At 41.9% G+C, this 12,027-nt stretch overlaps 1 protein-coding gene across 11 annotated transcripts in view; it reads right to left on the bottom strand.

Annotated features, from left to right (window-relative positions):
* The window catches only part of FOXN3 (forkhead box N3), a 211,829-nt gene that overhangs the window by 71,063 nt on the left and 128,739 nt on the right, over window positions 1-12,027 (bottom strand). For all 11 annotated transcript variants that reach the window (XM_040600835.1, XM_040600834.1, XM_040600833.1 and 8 more), the window contains one exon: window positions 5,403-5,467. In XM_040600835.1, coding sequence (XP_040456769.1) covers window positions 5,403-5,467 — 65 coding nt within the window. The remainder of the gene's footprint in view (window positions 1-5,402; window positions 5,468-12,027) is intronic.

Genomic DNA, 12,027 nt, shown 5'->3' with positions numbered 1-12,027 from the left:
CAGTTGCCCACTTTCTGCTGTCTCTCCCCTGGCTTATTTCCACCTCAGCAAATGCTTCTATTAATAGCTAACACTTGGAAATGCGAAGTCCCAAATCTGCTCTCTCATTTCTTAGAACTACTCAATGGACAATGGATTAAATGGCCTGTTTGGTAATTTCAAGGATTCTCAAGCTTATTAGAGAAGAAAAAGATCTCTGTACAAAAGTGTGCATGTGTTCATAAATGAGCTGGTTCCCCCATCTTTTTATGGGCTTCTCAAGTATGGTCCGCCCACATTTAGCACAAAATACACTTTCTGAATTAGGGATGCAGTTTTCTTGTTCCCTCAAATAAATCGCCATTCTCATCCAAGAGTAAAGTGATCCATGTGCTTTGCCCATTTTCTTAAGGTCTCATGTTATGGTCAGGTATCAGATGTCTGCATACTAAAACGTAACAGCCACCACTTAGATTGAGGGCATCAAGGGTCAATGCAGCAGCAGTGCCCTGAGTATTCATTTCCACTCTGCAACAAACTGCGCAGTCACTGTCTCATGCTGGTTTTGGTGACAACTGACCCTGTGAAGACAGTGTCTTCCAACTCTTTCCTGCTAGAGCTCCTCACTGGTGGTGCCAGCTACAGCCATGACAGCTGGGCCAAGGCAGATGGTCTTCCATGGGCTGCTGGAAGCATTAGTCGGAGATGAAAGTGTCTCATACAGTGCTTTCTCGGAGAAGAAGAGGCCAAGCCATCCCCATGTGAACATCCTATCACTTGCTGTGTTCTGGAGTATGAGGATCCCTGTTCCCTGCAGCCCAGTAGAGAGAGAACAAAGCAGCTTGTGTGGTACGTGGAAGACAGTCCCTCTTTTCACAGGCTCCCTCAGCCAAGAGGGACTAGAGTCCACACGTTACTTCACTCTTCCCCTCCTGTGTTGTGCAAATGGGTAGAACGTTTTGCCAATCTTTTTTTCCATCCTAATTAAAAAAGAACCACAGCTTCAAAGCAAAACAAAGCCGTCTGAATTCAGTTCACCGACGGCTGCAATCCTGTTCACAGGTGTGAATCCAGGTCTGTAGGATCTCCGGCACATGATTTATCTTTGATTTAACTTTTACAGGCAGCAGATTTAAACTGTACTGATCATCAAAGGAGGAAGTTGAGGACCTTGCTCACACAAAAAAAGGAGACAGCACAGCAAGGATCATGGCTGTACCTCCAGTTGGTCAGGAAGTGCTGGAAGCAGCAATCCAAGGCGGACCATCTAGTCACAGTGATGAGGGCTGTCTTTATTTTCAGATCCAACAGCAATAGGGGCTGGATGACCCAGGCTCACTTTCCTTCCCTGGATGATAAGCGCTCACTGTGCTACCACAAGGGCCTGCTTCTGCGAGGCTTTGACCAGAAACTCAGGAAGCTTACCCAGGAACTGCGTTAAGCCTGGTAGATGTATACTTGCTGTAAACCAGAGGGGAGGCATTGCTTTATGTCAGCCGCTGCCCAGTCATGGGGCTCTTGCATCTTCTGGGGCAACTCTGGCAGCTCTTACACTTGTTTCAATCCCCACCGCAGTAGCGACAGCAGATGCAGATCATGGTTTTCACCGCACAGCTGACCGTTTTGTGCCAGCTGTAATTATACCCACAAGCACCTTCTATGTACACCTCCTTGCAACTCAGGACAGACCAAATTTCATGTGAAAAGACATATTACTATGTTGCATTTAGTTCATTAAAGTGTGAGGGCAAATAAGACAAAAGAGAGAGCGGTAAGTTCGGTATTCTTTCTTCCTTAAATGAGAGTTGTATCTTTTAGAAACAAACCAAATGCCTCCACAGCCCAGTTACATCTTACAGGTGGCACTCAGCAACTGGAATTTACATGACTGCTGCTAAAAGTTTATTTGGAGATCTATTTTTAGTTTATTCAGGGAGAATGTTAGATATATTGAGAGCAAAATAGTTTTAATATTACGATTGATCTGTGAGGAACTGCACCGTCAAGTCTGCAACATGAGCTTGATATCGAAGACCAGAGCAGAGGCAACAAAACTGACCTTACCTGAACATAATGCATTAGTTTCAACTTCTTCAAGTTAACATCATTATGTCCCCCACTTATCTCACCTAGCATGCGTTCCTGCAGAGTTCAGAATACATCTAGACCTTTGCAACTGTAAAGACTTTTCCCTGCCATACATCTTAGTAAATAAAAATGGATGTTAGGGCAGCTGAGAACAGAAAAAAACACGGGAACAAAGGCTCCCCATAGAGCTGGTTTAAAAAAATTAAGCTGCAACTTGAAACAAAACCACAGTATGTACAATAACAACCTGCAAAAACTGATAGTAGTAGTAGTAAAGCAGTAAGAGCAAAAACCTGTTTTATCTGGGAATCCTGAAAGCTAGAATGCAGCAATCTCCATAGACGTACAAGTAAGTTTTGAGAGAAAGCATCAGAGTCTGGTAAGGCTGAAGGTCCTACCTATATTAAGCTCTGCATGCGACTTCATGAGAAGACCAAAGAGCACAAGGGTATAAGGAGCAATCCTCAACGAGCAGACTGAGCTCAAAATTTCAAAAAGCACCTGAGCAGGTGACTTACCTAACACAAAAAATATATTATTTTTTTTTTTATCAGAGAGTTAATGCTAGGAACAGCAGCACCATGATCCTCAAAAAAGAAACTGAGGTAGCCATCTTGTACCTAATAAAATGATATGCAAAAAGAAAACAACATACATATTTATTTTTTGTTCAAAATTCTTCAACAAAGTACAGCCAGAAAGGAACAAAGAATTAATCCTGCTCATGTAAAAGACATTAAGGACACAGAACTAGCTAAAATGAGTTTTAGCTTCCTTTTCTCTTCCTTTGCTATTCTGAGGTACACAGACAACTGGTTTCTCAGTCGCTTTCTCTGGAGAGATATGTTAAATGCTTTATAACGGTTAAGATTACTTTGCCAAGCAGTTCAGGTACAAAACAAATGGAAATCAGGAGAGTCTACAAGTCTTTCTTGGCTAAAAGAAGTACTACTTACATTGCGGAATTTTTTTCTCTTCATTCTCCAGACCACAAAAAGCGCATTTTCCTTAACAACTCCGAAGAAATGAGGCATGACAAGTGCACATGAATAACACATTTACTAAAATTCCAGAATTATTCTGTATTATTGTCTATAACACACACTGAACATTCTTTTCAAATGAAGTACAACATTTATCAAGTAATAACAGTTTTAAATCTCTTTGTTACCTAAACTTTTGCCAATCAAAAGGCACTACTATAACTTGAAACCAATAATTGAGTCAATTTTTCATTCTCCTGTTTGCATTAAGCTGGATATAAGCACTGGGAAAAAAAACAACTTAAGATGGTCATGTAAGGTAGGACTTGACAAGCCTCTCCCACCCCTCATCTCACACCTCCCTGCACCTGCTACCATTCCTCTACACAGGTCTTCTCAACAAACACAGTCAGAAGCAGCAAAGAGGTGGATGCACTATTTCCACGCAAACTGCTGAAGCCTGTATGTGAAACAATTCATTGTAGGGAAAAATTAAGGAAGGCAAAGATGGAAGAAAGAAGACATAAAGGCCTGGCTGAGTTATTTTCTTGCTTAAAATTAAAACCAGGAAATGTTAAAAGATTACTTCAATGAGGTTTTTCTTCACACTTCTCATCCTTCCAACCTCAGTATCATGCATATTAGAGTTAAATTTGCTGTGTTTTCCACTTTAAATGACAACACAGAATGGCAACTCTGTTAAAGGTCTGTTAGGCTTTGTAAGTTGCTTGAAAAGACAGTCACCTCTCTGTCTCTTACTTCTTTAATATGCTGAAACTTTTAAGTTTTTTCCTCCCAATTTTGAAGGGAGACCAGAGGGCAAAGGATAAAAGGGTGGAGAACACCATACTCTTCTTTATTGGAGAAGGCTTTAAGCAACAACTGAGATAGGAAGGACTACAAAATAGTTCTTATTAATTCCTGGATATCTTGTATCCTAAGAAGAGGCAAAAAAATTGTGCCATACAGACTTGACAGAGTAGCTCACATTCTATGAACTCAAATTACAAAGACTGTATGTGCAGGCAGACATTTAAAACTGGGACTGTTGAACTTAAAACAAACCAAGCACATCCATTCACAATAGTTTCTTTTTTTTTCAAAACCAAAAAACCCAACCACACCAAAAAAAAAATCTAGTTCTTTCCATTATGAAGGACTGCAAACATACCAGATCTATTAAGATGAAAGCCAAAAGCTGCCAAACTCCACAATTTATTTCTTAACACTAGGAGATGGTATAATCTGAATGCATAATGTATTTAAAATTTGAACAAATTTCAGCATAGATATAACAGGAAGATCCAAATTTTTAGATATGTGCAAGGAATCAGTTGAAAAATATTCTGAGGTAAACTACAGATGTTGGATTAATTTGGTGTGTGGAAGGTAAGCAAAACTGACTGCCAATTATTAGCTTGTAAGCTTAGTTGTGAGTAAGGCTCCATCCTAGGTAATTTAGATAAATATTCTGGAGAACATTATACAGCATCTTCTGCCAGAAAGAAGGCCAGAAAACTCTTGGCACCATAAGAATGAACACAAAACAGAGACACTTCATGGACATATACTTGCAAAGACCACAAAACCATCCAAAATGGTGTAAGTTACTTTTGTACCATAAACAAATGCATGCAGTCTGGGGAAAGACCCTTCTGTGTTCCCAAGACGCTTCCATTAAGAGTGATGATAGTTCTGCATACTCAATGGTAGAAATATAAACACTCTTAGCAGGGAGTAATGATTTTAAAGTCTGGTAAGATAGACTGAAAATCTTCACCTACCAAAACTGCAGTCATATAGCTTCTGTTTATATTGTCCACCCAATGGAAATAAGATATTTAACATTCCTCTATGAATATAAGCATTACTAAACATGGTAGGTTTATTGAGACAAATGCTCTGCCGCTGTTTTCCCCACTACAGCACTGTACCTACCTTTGGGTACATTTTGCTATCAGCACAATTAGGGAGTAAAAGAAAGGATCTCTCTCAAGGAACAACTTTGTTTCATCCATAGAGCTAAAAGCAGTGTTTCTGGAACATTTCTTTATGGGCATTCTTTAACCACACAAAGGGGGGTGGGGGAGGAGACACCCTTTGCCATATTTTATAGTAATCAAATTAATATCTGAAGAAAGAAAAAACCCAGCAACTTTCATAGACTACACTCACTGTATGTAGTAAATCATCATTTTCAAGGCACCAAATGCACAATAAAGGAGACAGGTTAAAGGAAACAAAAAACATTCGGTTACTTCCTGCCCAGTTAATATTACAAAAGCTGTGCAATTTGCAAGAGGTACTTGTTAAGTAGAACAGTTATTCCAAGGTGTGGTATCCATCACCTACCTTGTAGAAGGGCTCCATTTCTCTTGAAAAAGGTGCTTCCTGGCCAAATGGGTGGACCTGATGTGCTAAAGGTAATAAGAAATAAGTGTAAGAAAAATCTCATTTATATTAAACAATTATAAGTTACTATTTGCATGAATTCTGTTTTGCTTTCAATGCTGATGTAACATCACGGCATTTTTGCCTTCAAGCAGGGGTCTAAAATTTCACATTAGAAAATGGTTAATTTGAGTCAAGATTCATATTCTCTAAACAAAAAAAACCTCCTCAGGAAAGCACACACCACGCTTTCTTAGAGGAAGAGAGGAAAAAAAAAGCAACCTGGAATGAATAATAAAAAACCCACCCAAATCAAACACGTTTACTGAACTCTCAGTACGGCAAAATATACACCTTTTCCCAAAGCCATCTGCTAAAACCTCAAATTCTTTATGGCTTTTATTCAGCCATGACAATGTGCCACCCCAGCTAACGCATCCACCTGGAAAAGCCTTGGCCAGGCACGGAGCGGTGCCTGTGCCTCAGCCACCCTGCCCACCAAACCCCCTCGCACGCCGGTCGCCTCACTGTGTCTGAAAACACACAGCTCAGCGAGCTGCCCGCAAGCACCGGCATTAGCGAAGCTTGGCCTCTGCCATGCACGTGTGCTCGGTGACTGTAGCGGCTCCTGCGAGTCCCCCAGCGGGGTTGGTGGCCATGGCGGACCCTTGGGTGCCTGGCATGTGCGAGTGCCCACCTGAACTGGAGCCCTTTCCTGACCTCGGGCCACCGCCAGGCCCCGCTCTGTCTTTGCCTCCTGCTCCCATGGTGGCTGCCCGACGGTAACGGCCTCCAAGAGGCGTCTCCTCTGACCAGCACAGCTGAAGGTGGAGAACGGATTCAAATGTGGGAAAAGGGAAGGGGAACAAGAGGGAACATCGCTGTGATCCTCCAAACTTTGTTTCCTTTGTTGCCTCAGCACAGCCCCACGGTGCTGCAGACAACAGGATGGCAGAGCACCCGCTCCGACAGCCAGAGCAGAGGGGAGGCTGTGAGGGAGCGCCTCATGGCTGCCCGTGCCCCTCCTCAGTGGAGCACCACTGCGCCGACACCCCTCCAGAAAAGCTCTCCTTCCTACAGCAGCCACGCCTGTTAACAGAAGGACCAAACTTCTCAGAAATAAAAGGTAACCTGGCTCTTTTCTTAACAGTGCAGGTGACTGTTGGCCAGGTGTGCCCTGGCTGTGGGGGAGCATCCTCAGCGGGGCAGGCACCACCTGCAGGAGTTCACTGGTGGCATCCCAGGGCTGAGGCACAGCAAGTATTCTAGAAGCACAGTACCTAGTGGAAATCACTATGCTATCGATATATAAATAATCACTATGCCCAAATTTGAGCACAAATTAAAAATAAGAGACTAAATATCTTTCAGTAAGACTGTTGTAAGGCACTGCCTATTTAAGGTTACCCACCTTCCACTTCAGAGGCAAATTGTGAACTAAGCCCAACATGCCACTTCTGTTCAAAGTTACTTTTGTCTCCTCTTGAGTGGACTACTGCTACACAAAATGCAATGAAATGGAAAACAGATGTTTGTCTATTACACTGACAACATAGGCAAAGTTCTGATAAAACGGCATATATAAAGAACACTGCTTTCACAATTATTCTGCAGACTCTTGTGCTAACATATAAAAACTTCACTGTGTTAAAATACAGACTGTAAAAGGATCCAAAGCAATTACATGAATAATAAAAGCCTTCAATACTCCTGAACAACAACAACAACAACAACAACAAAAAAAAAAAAAAAAAAAAAAAAAAAAAGAGAGAGAGAAAAAAGGCCGGGGGGGTGGGGAAGGAGCATGGAGACAGAGAGCAAAGCAACCAAAAAGAAGTTAAGTAGGTCTACATTCATAAGTGTTGGAGTGCTCTGGGGCATGCACTCATCTGAATACAGACGCTCACTTCATGGGTTTGATGTAACCAATTGTTTGCATTCCTTATAGTAAGCGCCAGCTCTTCAAGTGTAGCTCCTCAACTCACATGAAGGTCAAGAGCTGTTGAGGGCATTCATGCTCCTGTAGGACAGGCTCACAGTTTTATACTGTATCAGAGTCCACGATAATCTCTGGGACGGGACCCATCAAACCACAAGTAGAAAGCCATACCGTAGTCTTCATACTGTACAAATTTGCCACAGAAATCAGAAATCACAGTATGGTAACTATATGCCATTCAAAAGCCCAAGAAAAAGGTGAAATTTTGCAATGAAGCCATAGAAAAACTTTACTCCCAGGCTACCGTATGCCTGTACATGGGTAGAAGAGGGTTAAAGAAAGGAGAGGGAAAAGCGTATATATTTGAATAGACAAAATGTCTCCAATAGAGAAACAAAGCCATACTGATTTATCTTATTTTCCAGCTTGAAAAAAAGCCCAAGGCCCTCATAAAAAAACTCCATCTGATTCAGCACAAACCCACATGAACTGAGAAAATTAACTGTGCCTTCCCAGGGAAGGAAGCTAAAGAATTCAAGCATGTAAATTATGTACCACAGTGACCGGTCAAGCCTTTCAAACAACAAACTTCTGTGTTTGCAGGGCTTTGCTGAAGTTAAGCTGTGCCTGATCTGTGTTGGATAAATTCTCTTTCTGTTCACAAACTTTGGCACGTGAAGTCTCAGAGGGTATTAATTATTAAAACATACTTCAAGTTGAGAAATGACAGAGTTAAACTCTCCCTTTAAAGTGTTCAAAAGCTGCTTCCTCCCTGTTCCAGATTAAGAAACCATTTGGAGAAGTTAATTCTTCTAAAGACAATCTACAACAAAAAAAAAATTAGTCCATCCCAGGTGTTTTTTCCAACTAATTGTTTCTTCAGTGTAGTCTGTAAGCTACCAGAGAAAAGTGGCTGGTTCTCCTATAGAAGTACAGCATATTTTGTATTTAGAAAAAATAGAAACTCAAAACCTGGTTTTAGAATTTTCTTTTGTAATCAATATATGCTGTAAGATTACTATTTACGCAATTAGCATTATTGATGGAGCTTTCCCCAAAACTTATGAACTAAACACACTCACTAAAGTAATATTTGATTTCTAATAAATCCCCACACAGCTACTAGAAGAAAAGCAGTAACCAGTTTGAACTGTTACATCAGTGCGAAGAAACCTGTGGCCCAATACATTTTTATTATGCACAGGTCTAGACTGACTTAACTTCCAGATGAGATGAGCCCAGGGCACTTGGAGGGTGGGTGGGGGAGAGGCAGACTTGAATCGATTATAAAGATTTTAAACAAGTATCTTTAAAGAACATGAATTAGTATAGTTTATGGATAAGACGACAAGTGAAACGCCAACAGTTACCTGTCAAGGACTGTTGGTTTGATTTGCAGGAAACACTACCGTTTCAAACATACCTGCAGCCAAAAGGATATCCAGGCTGCAACAGGATTTGTAGCAAATGCATAAAACAGGATCCAGGAGCGTGAGTTCACATCCATCCAGTGCATCATCCACCTCTCTGTAGCACAGTCATTGTCACTACAGCATCTGTGCATCACCGCAGGGAACAAATGAAGTACTCACATGCTTGCTGAAAACGAGTAGCTGAGATAACTAACAACTAACGGTGTTGTAACCTGTGAGCATCTGCTTGTGTTGAAATGAGATACCTGGAACTAGGAGCTACCCCTGATCAAACCCAGCCTTTCCTGGGGATTCGCTATCAATTTTTAATGACAGGTGGGACTTGATTTCCGCTCAAGGCAAGGAATGAACTGTTTTTCCTCTGATGACACAACCAGTAGGAAACTTTGTTGTGTCGCAGGGCCCCAAGCATGGGATTTTTCTGAGGGAAGGCTTTTCCATAGGAAAATGTTGCTTTGCTGAAATCTGAACCATTCCATGGGAATGTGTTGATTTGGACACCATCAGGCCGACATGAAGGCTGGCTGGCCAGCCAGCAAGGGTTCGTGGCAGCCGGCCAGCCCGACCAGGAGCTCTCGGGGCGTACAGAAGCAATAACGTGTGTGAGCTCCCCCTGATTAATTATTTCTACCAAAACGTATGCCATGCGTTTATAAAAATCTTTAAAAGGTGCACAGGCTTCAAGAGACTTAAAAAAGGAAATATAAATCCTTTGTCTTCTGGAATTCACATTAGAGCAAGATGACTGCGGTTCTTAAAGCCAAGCACTAAAAAAAGCCAGGGTATGAATTCTCTCTCTCAGTTGCAGTATTTCACAACTATGCCAAAAACTCTCACAGGCCTCTTTGTCAGAGAGGCCTGATTAATAGATTTTAAAAACCCAAACAACTAAAAATTCAAAACAAATTCAATTGTGTGGGACTACACGCCACAATTAAGGGATGATGAAAACACAGAAGAAAGGCAGTAAATACAGGCCAATGACTTGAGTTACCAAATACATCTGGAGGGTGATGGTAAATCAGGAGGACAGAGGAAAGGGGGCAAACAAACAAACAAGCCAACAACCCCTCCAAACGCATGCCTCTCAGGCTGAGAGCCATTAGGCTGAAGAAAGAAGGCTCAGCGGGGAGGCAAGGAATATGCTACGGAGACACCTTGGCCCACCATGGCTAAGAGGTGGCGGGCTCAGCTGCTGGGGCATAGCTAGTGCTAAAGCACACTCTAGCTCTGAGGAAAGGCTTGGAGAACAGGGCGCGACAGCTCAGAAGAAGGGTGAACAGTATCAGCTGAGCCACACAATATACTCAATACAGAACCTGTAGCCAGCGAACAGCTGCCAGACCACAAACAGGCTGCAGTGACACAGTGGATCCCCCCTCCAGCCCTTACCAGTGGCAAAAATGATGGGCACAGATGATTGATTCAAGTGCCGCTACATCCAGCTCAGCCTATGGATTTTGTGAAAAGGTGTGGCAGGAAGAAATACAACTCCTCCTCTCCTGATAGGGGCAGTAAGTTCCCAGTAATGCAGAACAAGTGGATGGGAGAACACCCAATTCACTGCAATCATCACCCTCTTCTGCAGAGTTGACAGCAGTTACCAGGACAGCAATATAGCTGCAAAACTTCTGGGAGCGAAAGCTGCAGCTTGCCAGATGAAGGGAACGAAGGCATCGCTGTACCCGCACTGCAAGTACTCCATTACCAACCATCCACAGAGTAAAAGACTTCACTGCAAGTCTCACCTACACCTCTAACAAATAGTGAAAGAAATGTCAAGAAGGATGCCAAACCTAGAAACAACAAACTATTTTGTCAAAAAGTAACCAACAGAGCATCTTGCTGGTATAGAAAACCCAACCTCTGAAAGTTTCTGAAAAGCACTAAACCACAATTATTCTTATGTTCAATTTGTTGAGATATCAGCTGTAGGTGCCATTACCTGACTGCAGCCAATGAAACCCTGCATCTAGTGGCAGCAGGGAACAATGTTCTGGACAAGTATTTTCAGCTCCCAATGCAAGCTGGACTCAGACTGCTACCACAAGGTATATAAATTGATGTCCAACTACACTGGAAGACAGCAGTTTTTACCATTCCTTAAGAAGTAAATTTTGGATGGGGTTGTATCTGAGAAGAAAGCTTAAGAAGTATACTTTTGTGGTAATACAGCACCCCTTGATGCTGCAAGATGAATGGTACTCTGTCACAGCAGTCACCCTGTGTAAGGCATGAGAAATATTCATGACTATGGCAACAAACAGCCTTCTTGGCTCCCATGCTGCATAAACACGGTCTGCACCGTGGCTGTCAGATGGCATGAGAGGTCACTCAGTCCAAACCACACTGCCATGACCTTGCAGAGTGAACACAGGACAGACAGCATCTCATTCTCGTTGAGGACTCCTCTAATACTTGTCAGCTCTTCACTGCTTGTACCGGAGGGCTCAGATCCTTCTACTGCCCTATCAGCTCCGTTTTCTACACTCAACTTTAATGCCATTACTGGATGGGGCTAACAAGACTACTGCACGGCAAAAAGGGGTTAATGCTCTACACCTGGGTGCATAACCATAGATACATTAAAGAATATATCACTCCCATTATAAATTTTGAGCAATACAGCAGCATTTAGGTACTGCTGCACCTCTAATACACATGTTCTTTTAACAAGGAAAAAAGAATTTACAATCCCTGCCAGCAGCTTGCTGGCAGTTAATATCACAATTAGCAATCACCTAGCAACAGGCAAGCAAGCTTCCTCTCCAATCAAAGGGAAAAAACCTCTACTAACCTGGGCTAATGACAATACATTAAAAAAATAAAATAAATCTGGAAGGTACGTGTTAAGGTATTTCCTGATTTTAATGAAAATTGATTACTTTAGAGATTTAAAATATATGAACCCTTTACTCCATCTTCTCGAATTTTCTGTAACTGACAAAACATTATTCTTAAAGAGATCTATGAATTCACAATACTAATTTTTAATTTATGAAGGCTGATCTAATATTCTGGTAATGCTTCTCTTTCCTCTACAATTCCCTTTTTTATTGTCTCTCAGTATCTCTCACTTACTGTGACATGTGGAATCAAGACTTTAAGCTCCTAGATGGAGTCTTTCCTGGTTTCTCTAGGGTGCCTAACATTTTCGAGTGAACAATAAAATTTTGATCTCTTGCGCACTCTAAATGAGTTTTCTATATGACAT

This window comes from Falco naumanni, chromosome 7 (assembly GCF_017639655.2).
Source record: "Falco naumanni isolate bFalNau1 chromosome 7, bFalNau1.pat, whole genome shotgun sequence".
NCBI lineage: Eukaryota > Metazoa > Chordata > Aves > Falconiformes > Falconidae > Falco > Falco naumanni.
The sequence above is the reverse complement of the archived record's forward strand: the minus strand, read 5'-3'. Positions and strand labels throughout refer to the sequence as shown.